Source organism: Anastrepha ludens, chromosome 3 (genome assembly GCF_028408465.1).
Source record: "Anastrepha ludens isolate Willacy chromosome 3, idAnaLude1.1, whole genome shotgun sequence".
Classification (NCBI taxonomy): Eukaryota; Metazoa; Arthropoda; class Insecta; order Diptera; family Tephritidae; genus Anastrepha; species Anastrepha ludens.
In genome coordinates, this window is record NC_071499.1 from 79,953,060 (window position 1) to 79,970,357 (window position 17,298).

A 17,298-nucleotide genomic window follows, 5' to 3' on the forward strand; every position below is an offset into this window, starting at 1 on the left:
TATTTAATAGGAAGCTTTAGTCTTTTCAATTTAGCTAAACAACATTCTGAAAAATTTTCTAACGTTAGAAGGACCACCCTGTAATTATAAGTATAAGCATATACTTACATACAAAACAGATGGGAACCAGTTACAATCTAATTTCATATAATCATTTTTTACACAAATCTCAAGTAAATACAAATTATGATTATATCTTATCAGCAAATTGCATCTGTAATAGAAAGCGGTGCATTTGAAGGGCCTGAAATGTAGCCAGTATACTCTAAACAGCATTGGCAGTCGCTCGAGATTTTTAATTGCTTGTGGAGGCTATTCCGAGCATGTTGTCATTTACAGTAATTGGCGTATTTTGTTTATTCGTTTCCGTTATCTTTACTCTTGTGACATTATATTTGCGTTGGCATTTCGATTACTGGCGTAAGCGCGGCGTGCATGGCCCCCAACCAAACTTACTCACTGGAACATTTCCCAAATCAAGTGCTGGGCAGTGCAACTTACTCGAGGAACTACACGAAATTTATCTGTAAATTATACTATAAATTCTGCAAGCGTTTGATTTGCTTGGAAGAATGTAAATTTGCAATTGCTTCAATTCATCTTAAAGACTATCGGGCCAGGGTGCGAACATTTAATACCATAGAAAAACACGAAACCTCAACAATACTTTTGAGTATAAAATAAATTCGACATTATTTCGAGCGAAGAAAACACTATTCAATAGCTCTTCAGTATCTAATTTAATTAAATAATTTTTTATTACTTTCAGTCGTTATAAAGCAACGCAAAAATATGTTGGCATATTCACTGCGCGCACACCAAAATTGTTTATCTGCGATCCTCAATTGGCCTTGCAGATTTTGACGCAACATTTTAAGCATTTTCGTGATAACGAATCTTCGCAATGGGTAAGCAATTTTAATAATGTAAACAAATCACGTAAGTACTCGTATGTATGTATTTGTATTTGGCTACGATTATAGCGTGAAATATTATTTCACTTTTTAATTAATATACTTACATACATAGAAGATAAGTGCACTCTCTACATCTAATGGAATTATATGGTATGGCATTATATGCTTAGGTTCGGTCACTGTGATGATATATGAAACTTCAAAATGCCTGTCAAGTTCAAGTCTACCAGACCTTCAAAGAAATGTTTGCAAAGTCACATTTTAGCCAGAGCAGGACAGCAACAAAGACGATGTTCGACGATTTGCAAATCATTATTATTAGTTTATAGAAAACATTTAGCATACGGGTTATTGTCTGACTACCTTTTGGTAAGGCTCGGATTGGAGACCCACTGTGAAAAATGTTTTTCTAATAGCGCACGTTCAGATACGGCATAAAACTGGATGATCCTTCATTTGTGAAATAATATCAATATTATCCTTGATCGCTGCGTAATTTTGTATTTTGTTAAGTTATTACAGTATGAAGATCATTCCATAAAATTAGCCCCCAATGTGAGTGGTTTCTGGCTCTAACTCAGGAATCGATTGCTTGATATTCGCATCAACGACTTGAAATAGCTAACGGAATGTTCATATAAGATCCTTCACGGCACCTCAAAAAAATTCCAAGGGCGTCAAATCTCATCTCCGTGGTGGTCAATTAACATCCCCGAGATGACTGGTAGCGCGATTACTGAACTGGGGGCGCAAAAGAACGACTAAGGCGTTGCGTGGCATCGTGCTGAAACCGAATATGATAATGAAACCGAAGACATGGACTTGGTCCTTAATTATTTAAGATGCTTTTGTAGCGCTAACCGGTGACCGAAATCGCCTTTCCAACATTTCAAAGGCAAAAGGGTCAATGCCACCGCTTTATGATCCGCACAAAACTGTCACTCTCTAGGGATTTATTGGCCTCTCGACTGTCACGAGTCTTCCGATATGAAAATGCGCTCCTTTAGAAAATTTAATTTTGACTCCTGACGTACTTTTTGAGCTACACTCCATCGTTGTCTTCGGAAATAACTAATTTTTTAATATTTCACAACTTTGTTCAAGTGTAAAGCGATGAATTTCTTTGAAGCAGAGATATGATAATGACTTTCTGTCAAGATTTCCAGTGGAAACGGGTTGCCACTCTCAAAATAACATATTATTCGGATAAAACATTACATGGATTACCTGTTGAAGGTCACTTATATTAAAGTAGGAAATTTCAAAAAGTAATCAAAAAATTAAAATTTTCACGGATTTAAACCAAGTCGGCGTCACAAATGGAGTGGCGGTAAAAATTAAATAATCGCTTAGACTATGTTCAAACAGACCTCTTTTTTTCAATTGCGTTATGGTGTTCGCTGTTCACACATATGTATATAATTTAGCTTGCCCAATTAGTAAATATATGCCAACTGGAAATGTTGTCATTTTATTCGTGAATAATTCAAAGTGGGGAAAATGGGCAAACACTTAACTTCAGAACGAATTTTATCAGTTTATAATGAGCCGTAAGCCCTGGCAGCTAGTGCTCCTTTTTTTTATTGTAAAATAATAATTTATTGTTATTTTCCATATATTAAATAAATAAATAATATAAATATAATAGATTTATGCAACTTTTTCAATCAACACAAGCCAGTTTTGATTGTATCCCGTCTTTGTTTAGAAAAAAGAAGGATAATCAACTTGCTTAGTCCTGAAGGTCTGAGAAGCCAAGCAGTCATTGCTCTTTGCATCATTACAAATAAATGCAACGCTCGTCGTGGGAGCTGCTAAATGAAATTTAGATCAGTTTTGCTTCAATTATAAGTTTTGTTCGTTTACTATAGAAACGGAAATTTTTTTTTGTGTGAGATTAGTTTTTTAATACTAGAATCGATATCCGGCGGACTGGCTGCTCAATAGCGGTCTTAATTATGCGTTTTTATATTTTAAAATTGTTAATAAAAAACATTTACTCAACATATTTTATACCACTTGAAATTTTAACAGAATTTCATTTACGGTCTGTATAAAATGAAACGATGGTTGCCAGCCCATTCTCATGGTCCCAAAGCCCATGTTGAAAGTGCGTTGATGGAAGCACAAGTCAACATATTTTATACCGGCTGTCTTTTTTACACGACATTGGCAATACAATAAATTGATGAAATGTGTAGAGCCAGCCCATTCTGATGGTTCTATGACATGGAAAATTTGGAAAATTTCATACCTGTGAGTGCGAGCGAGACCGACTTACGTGAATGTGAGTGCGCGAGAGAGAGCGTATATTGTTCATATTCTGTCTCTCCGTACAGTCTTGCAAAAATGGGAAGGATGAAAGGTTTGTTCATCAAAAAATTAGCGAATGGGATTTTTTTTCTTTTTCTTAAACAAGTTTTTATTTCTAATTTACTTGTACTGTTACTGTACTTTTTCCCATGGCGGTTCTTTGACAGGTCCCGAGTGACCACTGTCAAACTAAATATGTACATAATTCTTTCAATATTCATTGACATTTCATCATGGAAATACTACGTTTACAAATCTTACAATTGTATTACGAAAAACGACGCTTTGTGAAAAGTGTTTATCGCGCGCTCAGGCCAATTTATGGTGTTGAGATATGAAACCCAGTTTTGGTCTAATAGTAAAATTGCCATATTTGGGCTGAAGAGTAACCTGAAGCCGCTCAACAATAGTCATTAAGCCGTGTGCCCACTATCAAGTTTTCTTGCGGAAGTTGCTTCCAGAAGTTTTTGTCGTATAAACCCGTATTAGAAGTCGATTTCCAGAAGGGCTTACAGAAGTTACTTGCAGCAATTATGTGGAAATACGAGTTTGTTGCTTGCTGGAAGGAACTTGAACGACTTGCTGTCAACTACATGTGTTTTGAAGACTTGCAGAAGTAGTCGGGTATACGTGAATAAACGGTGTGTATTCTCTCGGTATTCTCTTCTGTTTTCAGTTTTGTTTTGTGTTTTTTTTTTTGAGTTCTTTCCAAAATTTTTAAAAATGAACAAAAATAAATTCGTTTGGAGTAGTGAAAAAACCCATTTGTTAATTGAAAAACAAGAAAGTTCTCCTGAATTATAATTATAATGGGACACGTGCTCAAAAGACTAAGAGGAAAAAATAAAAAAAAAGTGCTTTAAAGGCAGTGGCCAATGGCATAGACGCACCCGAAGAAGAGGTCAAAAGGAAATTGCACAACCTCCGAACGCAGTTTGGTCAAGAAGTAAACAAAGAAAAGAAAAAAAGTGGCTAAAGTACTGATGATATATAGGTATGTTAGCAAGTGGGAGTTTTGTACTGACATGAAGTACATGACGTCATCTCATGTTCTTCAAGTAATGTATTTTGAAAACTAAAATCTACGCGCCGCAGCCAATTTTTCACTCAACACTTTTTTTTTTTTTTTTTTTTTTTTTTTTTTTTTGAATTTGCTGCGATGGCAGCCGCCAATCTTATTTTACCACAAGACATTTTTACACTGTCATTCGTAAAAAAAGTAAACTACTTTTAGCTGTACTCACATTGTGTGGAAACACGTCTGCAATTTCTTGCAGCAAGTTCGTCAGGATAACTTCTACAAACTACTTCTGGAAGCAGACTTCCGCAAGTTTTGGTTTGAGTGGAAACACTTCAGCAAATACTTGCAAAAGTTCTTCCGCAAGTGACTTGCTAGTGGACACACGGCTTTACATCCATTGAAAACAACCCTTCGGTGCGGCTTATGTTTGGCCTGGAGGAATCATCTTCCCGTATTTCTTCAAAAACGAGACGAGCGGCAATATAACAGTGAATGGTGAAAGCTATTGTGGAATGATAAACGACCTTCTTATACAGAAAATTGAAGCCCGTAATCTACTTGCCATAAAGGCCGTGAAACAATGGATTTACTATGCCGTCGCTTCGATGAGCAATTTATTTCTCGTCTCATACCAGTGGATTGGCCACCAAGATCGTGTGATATCACACCTTTGCACATTTGTGTGGGTATGTAAAGTTTAAATGCTTTGTGGATAAACCAACTTCGATCCAGGCATTGGAAACCAATATTACTCAAGCTATTTACGAGATTCCGACAGAAGTCCTCCAGCGAGTCATTCAAAATTAGTGTTTAGAGATGGCCGAATAACATCGCAATTGCGACCAAAATAAATGTCATGAATGATTCTATAGAAAAATAATAAAGATTGCCCATATCCGATACCTCTAAACTGATTATCCTTTACATATGTAAATCTTTAGGACTTTGTTTATCGATTTCATTGATGTCATTGAATTTTTCAATTTTTATATCTTTTAAGTCCTACGTAATTATTAAAGAAGTGCGTTAAAACTTTTCAGACTAATGCGCATGTGGAGCAAATGCGGCTTTCCAGTCCTTTTGTCTCGATAGGTGAGGAGTGGAAGGCTCGACGTTCAGAATTGGTGCCAGCGCTAACTTTGAACAAGGTAAATAAATACAGGGTGGCGAAAAACTAGTGACCTCATTTTATTTTAACATTTTTATCAACTTAAAAAAATATTTTGAGTGATGGAAATCTTTATGTATGCTGAAGCTGTCTACTTCAGAAATGTCAAATATGACTGACGTACGACGCCATTTGCAAAAATTGTACATTTAGTAATAGGATCATTAATTTTGCGCCACCTTAAATATGAATTTTTAATAATTATTTATTTCATTGTTTCCTGTTTGGTGAAAAATTTAAAAATTGTTGCACAAATCTAAAAATTGGGCAATTCATAATTAAGTGCAAGTGGCTTGATATTGAGGTATCAAGGAGACTAATTATATATATTTGCCTTGAGTAAACTTTCGTTGGTTAGTTCATACCATATAACTACATTTACAATTCCTTTCAATTGCAATTTCAATAAAAAACTGCTATCTCTACATGCTTTTCCTCTTAGATTCGCTCCTTTTATTCCGTCATGCGTGACAGTGCTCAGAAAACCATCGATTTCCTTGCGGCTGCCAGTACTCAAACTCAGGATGTCAAAGAAGTGCGTACTTATGATCATTCACTTTACATATGTATATTTGTTTCTCTTTACTCACTTGCCAAGTACTTTTGAATACTACACAGGTAGCCAATCGATACACCGCTCAATTCATGTCCAACTTCATTTGGGGCATAGAAGCGAACGCCTTCGCTGTGCCATCGAAAACGACTGCTCCCAGTGCATCCCTTTCGCCTGTTCATTGTATGGCGAGAGATATTATTTCACAATCATTGCAATGTGTGCGTTACTATGGACGCACTGCTGCCTGGCCATGGCTGCGAAAATTACATCCCGTACGTTTCTTCCCAATCGCCGCCGACCGCTTCTTTCAACAGCTACTTGTGGACGCTGTGAAGGCGCGCTCCAAACAAGCAACTGAAGGTGGTGGAGTGCGGCGGGGTGATGTGATCGATCACTTGCAACAGCTCAGGGATAAAAAATCCTTAAACGGCATACAAATCGCTGGACATACAACAACAATTTTGATTGATGGCTATGAGACGGCAGCGATTCTGATTGCGCATTGCCTGCTGCTGGTGAGTGAAAATGAGAAGGATACATTTTTTTATCGTTGTTAACAAGAAAATATGATTTTATTAAGTAGCCATGCTTTTTCTTTTTAAATTTCTCTTATGCAATGAACTTTTCAGCTTGCACGAAATGCACGCGTTCAACAGAAGCTACGAGAGGAGCTACTCTCCATTGATGGCGCTGATGACAGCTTTGATGTTCTCAATGAACTGCCTTATTTGGAGCAGTGTTTACAAGGTGAAATAGACTTTTTAAAGAAGCTCAAATATTTCCATTAAAACATGATTTGCTTTTAACTCTTTTCACAATTTTCTATTTATAGAGACCCTTCGTCTGTTTCCGCCTCTATCAACGCTGTTTAAACTCTGCACTAAAACTATCACTTTGCAAAATGCTGATAAATCTATTGTAACTTTGCATCCTGGCGATGCAGTTTATATTTCTACCTACTCTTTCCACCGTGATGCTGATTACTTTGAAAATCCCGAAACATTCTGGCCGGAGCGCTTTGCTGAGGAGTTGGGTGGTGTGCGCAAGTATAGAGAAATGGGTGTTTTTATGCCATTCGGTGATGGCCCACGGATGTGTCCGGGTAAAACTCATGTAAATTTTTATTGAGTGCGCAGTCAACAGGCGGAAGAATCGATTTTGGATAATTTTTTTTAGCACGACATTTAATTTTTTTATTAGTTCTTAATATTTTTTGCTGCATAACTTCGAACTTTTACGTGGATATTTTTTTGCTTTAAAATGAGGCTTTTTTAAAGCTGCTGTAATTGGTTTCCGGAATGCCATCCATAAAAGATGAAGAGCTTGATATCACTAGTTTGAGTAGTCTAATATCAAAAGAGAAGAAATATTTCCTTAAAACGAGATTAAATCTGAAATTTAACGAAAGAGCAAGCAAAATACAGCCTTCGAGAAATCATAGTTCCACAATATGTTGACGAGTTTCGACTACCTAGTTTTGTTTTTTTAATTTTTATAAATTTTTAATAAAAAAGTTCATTTTACAAAAAACGGCATATAAATTAGAGTTTTAAACTTTGTACAAAAATCATAAAATAAAATTTTCATCAAAGTTTCCAACTTTTTTATCAGAATTCCAGAAAAAGTGGGTACGCAATTTTATAGTCTATTTATTTTTAGTATAACAAAGTGGAGGTTTGAATTGGCTTAAACTTCTCGTTGATTTTTAATAATTTTTTTTGTTGACTGTGTTGCCTATTTCCTCCATATAAAAACATGTAACTTATTCATTATACGGTGAAAATACGTAACATCGCACCTGTGTACCTAAATTTTTTGAATTCTTATTAAAAGGTCTGAAATTTTGTTTTTTAAATAAATAAAAATTAAAACAACAAAAGAAGAGTAGCCAAAATTGGTATGGATCTTGTGGTACTATTTATATTTCGCGTTTTCTATTACACGAAAAAAAAATTATCGTTAACATATTAACCTTAAAATTTTTGTTTTTAATGACAATTATCGGTAACAAATACAATTAGTAACAACAAATTTATTTTTTTCGAATATTACTAAAATATTTAAAATGAAATTAAAAAAAAAAATGTAAATCCTGACTGCATATAAGCCCTGAAGCCCTCTATGTTTCTTTGTGTAATTAATTAATTTATTTTTTCAAGGTATGAAACTTGGTTTGGCTGAGGCCAAAGTCGCCGTCTCTGAGTTGGTACGGAGTTTTCAAGTAACTCCTGCGTCAAATATGCGGACCGATAACAAAATCGCTGCTGATTCATTTCTTCTGACGCTCGATGGCACCATTGAACTTGAGTTCAAGCGGCTGAATTGAAATGCAATTATGCATAAATATATGTACATCCGCACATACAAGTATGCATGATACTCTGTGTTTGAATTTTGCTAGTCACACTTCCGTTAGATAGGCGGTACAGATGTGTGTAGGTGAATACATTTTTGGTCGAAAAACCCATTTATTTTTTCAAAGTTATAAAAATAAAATTATGATCGCATATTCCACCTCAGAAAACTTCAGTTAATTCAGAAATTAGTATTATAGTATTTTAGCAGAAAATTCTAGGTTTTTTAATGATACTGTACCAAGGTCCAAAAACATTAATTTACCAAATGAAGAATACAAATTTTATCTTTTTTAGCAGCCTTTTTATAATAGGCAACTTTCAACATACTTGTATTTTAAACAATGCAATAATATCAAGAGGCTAATCAAATTTTGTTTCATTCTTTTTTCATGACAATATATGTATATATTGGATAAAAGATGGATAAAAAAACTCTATGCTTATTTAGTTTTTTAATAATTAGCTTAAAATTAAAACTCTAAACTAACGAAGATTTCTCGATTTGTCAGCGCAGGCTTTAAGCTGTGCTTCGAAATAAAGTTATGAGTTGAAATAATGTTTTGTAATAATAGCAACGTACATATTGCGCACAGTAAATATTATTATAAACGAGCATAAAAAGAATTGCGTATTTCAAGGAGACATATTTGTTTTTTTGTTTTTTGTTTTTTATTTTCTGTGGCCTTTTACGTTATTTGTGCAACCATATTGTTTGAATTTTGCATGGAATAATTTTCTAGAACATTTTAACCACCTAAATGCCTTTTTATTTGGACTTTTCAAAGAAGGGGTCTTAGCAACCGATTCGTGAGGCAGCTAATGGGTTGAACCGCTCCACAAAAGTATTTCTCGCTGAAATTTATTATGTGCACTCACACCGCATAACTCAAACTAACTAAAAAAAAATTAATTGATGAAATATTTTCATAAATCTTTCGAAAACTTTAATTTGCCTTCTTAAATCGATTAAAGATTAAAAAAGCGAACTTATAAATTTTTAATGCTGCAAGCACCAAAAATTCTGAAAATTTTAAACAAGGTTTTGTGTTGTGCTCGACCAGATCCATAGTGTCTAATATGGCAACTCAAAAGTACAAGAAAACTGTAGTACGGTGTAATTAATTACAAGAAAATATTATTGTGAAGAGGTCTTTGTTAAAACTTTAATTTTTATTCAATTCTTTCGAACCCTTTACATTTATTTCATATATATATAACGGGTGCTTTTTTAGCTATTATCTTTTTAAACAGCTGACGCCCGTTTCGTGTTTTGTTAGACTGTCCAACATCTTCAGTTTGGTCTATAATTTAACCAGGAATCGTCTTAAAATCGAACAACGCTTACAAATCATTGAATTTTATTATAAAACTGAGTGTTCGTTAAGAAAGTTTATCGCGCGCTTTTTTATCGAAAAATTTTGTTCAGCGAAGAAGCTCATTTTTGGATCAATGGGTACGTAAATAAGAAGAATTGTCCATTTTGAAGTGAAGATCAGCCAGAAGAATTGCAAGAGCTACCAATGTATCCAGAAAAGGTCACAGTTTGGTGCGGTTTATGGGCTGGAGGTATCATTGGACCGTACTTCTTCAAAGATGCTGCGACTCGTAACGTAACTGTGAATGGTGAGCGCTACCGTGAAATGATATCCAACTTGGTTTCAGCAAGACGGTGCCACATGCCACACAGCACGAGTAACAATGGACTTGTTGAGAGGCGAGTTCGGTGAACATTTTATTTCACGCTCGGGACCTGTCAATTGGCCACCCAGATCCTGCGATATAACGCCTTTAGATTATTTTTTGTTGGGCTATGTTAAAGCTCATGGGCGGCCGCCGTAGCCGAATGGGTTGGTGCGTGATTACCATTCGGAATTCACAGAGAGGTCGTTGGTTCGAATCTCGGTGAAAGCAAAATTAATAAAAACATTTTTCTAATAGCGGTCGCCCCTCGGCAGGCAATGGCAAACCTCCGAGTGTATTTCTGCCATGAAAAAGCTCCTCATAAAAATATCTGCCGTTCGGAGTCGGCTTGAAACTGTAGGTCCCTCCATTTGTGGAACAACATCAACACGCACACCACAAATAGGAGGAGGAGCTCGGCCAAACACCTAACAGAAGTGTACGCGCCAATTATTTATTTTTTTATTTTATTATGTTAAAGCTCATGTCTATTCAGACAAGCCTGCTTCAATTAACGCATTGGAAGACAACATTAAAGCATTTATATGTGAGATACCGGCCGAAACATTGGAAAGAGTATGCCAAAATTGGACTAAGCGGGTGGACCATTTGAAGCGCAATCGCGGTCAACATTTGCATGAAATAATCTTGAAACATTAAATTATATGGACTGTACTATCGATTTAAATAAAAATTGCATGCATTTTTCTGAATTTTACGTATGTTTTTTTGAAAAACTTTCCTATAGCTCCTAAAAACCACCCTATATCATATATAATGTATATTTATAAATGTGAGTAAATTTAAGCCAGGTGATAAAAAATTCACTTGAAGCAGTATTTTATTGCATGTGTATTTAACACATCGCTGGCTGAAAACTATTTGATTTATTCATTTATTATTTTTATTAAAACTGTTTGTAAATAATTGTGTATCTACGAAACAATTGTGTATCCAAAAAACAGTAGCTCGCCAACACTGCTGCAGTTTTTTTAAAATCTTCTTTCTAAATGCCTTTCAAATGAGTTATTAGGCAGTTTCGATTAGCCACTTCTCAACTCGCTATATTTGGGCACTGCTCGCTTGACGAGCATGCGAAGCATGTGGTTATATTTCATAAAATTTGTAAAACTTACTACTACTTCTGCTTTGCGAATTATCTCTTGGTTTTGCAATGCATGCAATTGTTATTTTTTAGCCTACAACCAACAACAACATTCACGATTAATACAGTTTACTTGTCAGCTATCAACTATCAAAATATAAATTAAACGAGAAAATTTGATATCATTATGATATTATTTAATCTCAATTATTTTAAAAATTAAAAAAGTGTAATAAAGTGCAAGTTAAAAGTGGTTCAATATTCTACATGATTGTTGAGAAAATTTTTCTCCTGACAGTTTTCGTATTTTCCCCATATGACGAATGCTAAATGTTTTTATATGAAGAAAACCACCCAACACCATCAGTGGAATATTTCCCAAAATTCAACACGAGTTTTGAGCCACTTGACTCTTGCACGAAATTTGTCTAGAAATTCGGAGTGTGAAATTTTAATGAAAATTCGCCGAATTTTTATAAATTTTGTACAAAGTTTGAAGCTTTACATAATATGGATTTTGTTGTAATATGAACTATATTTGAGAAAACTGGTGAATTTGTGGGGTACATTTTTTTGATGCTGACTATATAATTGAAACTAAAATAAACTTAGAGATAAATATAGGAATAATCAAACGCATAGATAGGAATTATTATTAGGATTAATAGTAGAAATGAGAGTGACATGGAAATGATCTTTCTGACAAATTATTATTGTTGGTCATGTCCTTTGGAATGTATGTGCATCCTCTCTTTGAACGTGTGTACTTCCAAAACGGCTTAGAGTTTAATAGAAAATCGCCGAACACGCAAAACACTTATCTTATTTATGCCTCTCACAAATAAACTAAATATGCTATATTGCTAAAACCGTGAACATATCTTCGAGACGAGTATACCAATATAAAAAAATAATTGTAATCGATATTCGAATGTACGCTGCCCGCAAAATTTGAAAATTCGCCTTATTTTTTGAACACACCTCGTATATACATATATAGATTACATAAAAATTTGTCAAGAACATTGAATTGATTCATTTAATATTCATACTTAACTTTAAATGTAGTACTGTTTGTGTTTTTGTATAGATTGAAAAACTTTTTTCTTTGATCTCCATTTTTTTTTAATCGTTTTTGTTACTAATGAAGTTTATGTATACAAGCAGGAAGAATGAACGGTTTTTGGGAAAGATTTCAGATAAAGTGACAAGAAAGGCCACAAAGCACTCAAATACACTTTAATCACAAAAGATTCAGGTGCAATTTATGATATATCCGAGATTTCAGATTTTATGGAGTTGAAGTCTGCGCTATGAAAATCGAAAGACATGACAAGACAAAAAACTCTAGGGGCAACGAAAAAGGCACGTGATGCATATCCAATTTACATACTAGGAAGTTAAATTTATGAATGTGAAAAATAATAAAGGGTGGTTGAAGGGGCCGATGTTGAATGTCAACCACACCTAAACGTCAAGTTTTTTCTGCATTTCATTTGACATTTTTCAATTTCAGACTAACTCAATTTGAACCACGGAAAGATACATAATCGAGCAACGCGTTAAAGTTATTCAGGCTTATTCTGAAAACGGGCGTTCATTCAAAATGCATATTGCGCACTTCGTGAGGAACACTTCCACCTCAGTTGATTCGTCAATAAGCAGAATTGGCGCATTTGGGCGAATGATATTCCAAGAGTGATTGCCGTAAAACCTACACACACACAAAGAGTGACTGTTTGGAGCCGTTTATGGGCCGGCTGCATCATTAGGCCGTATTTTTTCCAACATGAGACCGGTCAACCAGTTACTGTGAATAGCGTTCGCTAGCGAGAGATGATAACGAACTTTTTATGGCTCGAATTGGAAGATATGGATGTGGACGATATGTGGCTTCAGCAGGACAGTGCCACTTATCACACAGCTAACGAAACAATGGCTCTTTTGCGCGAAAAATTTGATGACCGAATAATCTCACGTCGCGGCGATGTCAATTGGCCGCCAAGATCATGTGATGTGACACCGTTGGACTTCTTTCTTTAGGGTTATTTGAAAGAAAAGGTGTGCGTCGATAAGCCAGCAACAATTCAAGAGCTAAAAGATAAGATAATTTGGCACATTAATGGCACAGAACCTCAATTATGCCTCAGCGTCATCGAAAATTTGGACCATCGGATGGAGGTGTGCCGCCGAGGCCGCGGCGGCCATTTGGCCAATATTTTGCTCTATACGTAATTGAACTATACCAGTATTATCATAGTAAAGAGAAATAACAATAATTTTCTAAAAAAATTGTATTTCATTCTAAATGAACACCGGCCTTTGAAACTTAGCCACTCTTTAAAATCACTAATAACAATAAAATCGTTTTATTCTAAGTTCTTACTCTTCGCGGTAGTTTTATTTTACTAGTGAAGTTTTGCACTCAAAGTTGTACCACTAAATATAAAATAAGTAAAGATGTCTAATATACTTTTAAATAAATTAAGAATAATTTAATTCTCGCCTAAAAAGTTTTCAATTAATTTTATGAACAAAGAAGTTATAGCTACATAAACTTTTGATGCAATCTTATTTTTAAGCGCTTAAATTTTCTGATTTTTATTGTTGTGTCAAAAGTTAATAAAAGTAAAAAAAGGTGGATTGTATGTATGTGGATGTGGATGTGTATGCATAATTTTACATATTTACTTTTCACATAAGCTTTCAACGGGCTTTTCAAAGCTTTATTTTTATTTAGACCCTGTCTAGTGCACGTACCACATATCCAATCTGTAGCTATTGTGACTTAGCTTAGATAAAGAGTCCCTATTCAGAGAAATAATTGTTTGCCTAGATGTCGATAAGCAACCATTTGTCTTCGTAGGCCCTTTAATTTATTGAACTTTACATGCTTCATTTATTGCTATGTAAACAGAAGAAATGATTAACGTCCGATTGAGTTGTAATCAGAGTTATTACGCATAATTAATTGGGTGCAGTCTATAAAACCCCATGTAATTACAATATCCGATTACGTAAATTATCGAACCGATTCACACCTACTTTTGCCATTTCATTCCTTGCGATAATCAGCGAACGAATTAAATTTTATTTGATTATTTTTTGTCAATACATCCACCATATACGCGTTGGATTGCATAACTTGCGATAAGGAAAGTGTAAACAAATAAGCGGTTCACGACCTCTTTCCTCATATTAATCTCAAGTAAAAGTAATGGTCAATTAATGAAGATTATTCTTACTAAGAGAAAAAACATTAACATTTCAAAATTACAGTCTTGTGCAAATATTTAAGGACACTAAAATGAAGTCAAAAATATTAAATTTGGTATCCCGAGACGTTTATGTTCTTTAAGCTATTATTTTCTGTTTTTAATTATTGAATTTTGAAGAAGGCAACTAAAAAGAAATCTAAGAAATTTATTTATTACTTTCTTGCATTTTTTATAAAAGTTTTGGTAATCTCTGAAATTTATGTTCGATAAATTTTTGTTTTGCAGCAGTAGAGTTTTTACCAAAAATTTGTTAGGAGTGACCCGAAAACCAATAGAAGTGTCCGTTAAGAATGAATATTGGCAAAGTTTTAGCACCAGATTGCGGTACTGCACAAATAATACGAGCGTTGGTGTTTACATTTCTGGCCTCAGATTGGAAAAATGAACTTTGGGGTTAAAAACGATATTATTGTTTTTCAAAATGTTCTCCATGATGAACAATACACTTTTGCATTCGTTTGAACTACTTTTCGAAACACTTTGTCCATTCACGTTTCGAGAGTGTTTTTTAAATTGTATGGAATCCAACGCGAATATACCTGCCTTACCACCAGGTGAACATGCAGAATCCTATTGATGGTTTTCATACTAATCGTTTGCAAACAGCCTGGAAGAAAGAGATGAATACAAGATTACTTTTTGTTGAGCTATGTCTTTGAAAGTATCCACTGATCTATGAATTGCGGGCAAACAACCCTTGAAACCCTCCACAATTTCTTGTTTTCTTTGGTTGAAGATAAATTGCCGCTGTAGGTAACCTTCTCCTACAGGGCGATGCAAGTGCACTTATGGCACTTTATACTTCAAACTGGTTAAGAAGGCAAACGTTTAAAATTCTTGAGTGGCCGCTGTTTAATAAGGCGTTTTTCAATAGGTGCGCTTCAACTTTTTTCCGATAGGGAGGGCGAACGAAGCAATATTTTTTATTTTTCGCTTGTCATTTGTAAACTTCATTAGTATACATTTCATCATGGAATGCTACACACTTGAGCAACACTTGCAAATCACTGAATTTTATTATAAAAATGCGTGTTCTGTTAAGAAAGTTTAAAGTCGAAAAATCATCTTCAGTGATGAAGCTCACTTTTGGCTCAATGGCTTTGTCAACAAGCAAAATATGCGTTACTGGGCAGAAAGCAATCCACACGTGATTCATGAGGCACCGTTGCATCCCGAAAAAATCACTGTTTGGTGCGGTTTATATGCCGGCGGCGTAATTGGCCCATATTTTTTCGTTGACGAGAACGATCGCCACGTTACTGTGAATGGAAATCGATACCGCGACATGTTAAACGATTATTTTTGGCCGCAATTGAATGGTATGGACTTAGACGACATGTGGTTTCAACAGGACGTGCCCACAAGCCACACAGCACACGCTACAATTGATTTGTTGAAGAGTAAGTTCGATGAGCGCATTATTTCCAGAAATGGATCGGTCGAATGGCCGCCGCGCTCGTGTGATTTGACGCGTCTAGACTATTTTCTTTGGGGTTATGTGAAGTCATTGGCCTACAGTAACAAGACGGCGACGATTTGTGAGCTCAGAGCCAATATTGAACGCGAAATTGCTGGAATTTCGGCCGATTTATGCAAAAGAGTGGTCGAAAATTGGGTTCAACGATTGGACTTCGTAAAACGTGCACGCGATGGTCATGCAAAAGAAATCGAATTTCATACTTAAATGTATATGTTCAAACTCGATAATAAAAACAAAATTAGTTAAAAAAGTCAAACCGTTTGTGTTTTATTCAAAAAAAAAATTGAAGCGCTCTTACTGAAAAACGCTTTACTATTCAGAATTGTTGGAAGGTTTTGAGTGATCGTTGTGCTACTCGAAATGCAGCCAATATTTTTCAAGCAAAGCAATTTTTAATTCTTGAATGCTAAGAAATGACCCAAGTATTGGCGGAAAATTTAGTCAGTTTGATTCACCAAAGAGTTGAATTTGAAAGATACAGAGCTGTCTTTTAAATAATAAAATACGAGACTGTAGTTAATTTAAATGTGGTAACTTAATTTTTGCATCAGACTAAAGATATTAGGTATTCGTTTTTTCAGAATTCGATTACTTATGAAAGAAAAGCATAACTCATATATCTACTTTTTTAAGCAGTACTGTCTCATTATGAATGTAGTGAAAATTTTATGTTTTACATTCTTAAATTAAAGAGTCTGATATACAAATAATACAGCGATCTTAAACTTTTGCTCAAGACTGTTCTTGTAGTTTGCAACCATTACGCAATACAGCTTCTTAATTTTTCGTCGTATTGGCAATTAAAATATGTAGGTACAATTTTATTGGAAAATTCGGAACTTTACATTCGCCAAACTCAATACTACACTCAAACTTACTGTTTCTATAAAATGTTGCCCTTCGTCATGGCATCAACGCAAATAGTTGCAGAACAGCATCCCAACCTTAACACTAGGATCTGTTTGTTGCTTCACGAGTAGGCTCTAGAAACTTTTCAGAGATGTTATCCTTCACAGTATTCTGCATATTTGGTTTATTTAGTGTCATTGTATGCTCGCTAGTAGTATTCTATTTGCGCTACCACTTCGATCATTGGCGCAAGCGCGGCGTTCCAGGACCTCAACCGAATATTTTAGTGGGAACTTTTCCCAAAACCTCTGCTGTTCAGTGCAATGTCATCGAGGAACTGCATGAAATTTATCTGTATATATAATTTTTACTCAAATATTTTCTAACTTTTCAATTACAAAACTTGCTTGATATGTATGCTTTTTTAACATTTTTTCAGTCGCTATAAATCGACACAGAAATTTGTCGGAATATTCACTGCGAGGAGTCCAAAACTTTTCATTTGCGACCCAAAACTGGCTGCGCAGATCTTAACGCAACATTTTAGATTTTTTCATGACAATGAATCTTCGCA

At 34.9% G+C, this 17,298-nt stretch overlaps 1 protein-coding gene across 1 annotated transcript; it reads left to right on the forward strand.

Moving 5' to 3' along the window:
• The first annotated feature begins 271 nt into the window (after positions 1–271).
• On the forward strand, positions 272–8,352 carry LOC128858280 (probable cytochrome P450 28d1). Its single transcript, XM_054094430.1, has 8 exons — positions 272–526; positions 770–908; positions 5,292–5,399; positions 5,862–5,954; positions 6,038–6,490; positions 6,605–6,722; positions 6,808–7,077; positions 8,135–8,352. Exons 1-8 carry the CDS (start codon positions 324–326, stop codon positions 8,299–8,301), a joined length of 1,551 nt encoding a protein of 516 aa, XP_053950405.1. The 5' UTR covers positions 272–323; the 3' UTR covers positions 8,302–8,352.
• The last annotated feature ends 8,946 nt before the right edge of the window (positions 8,353–17,298 follow it).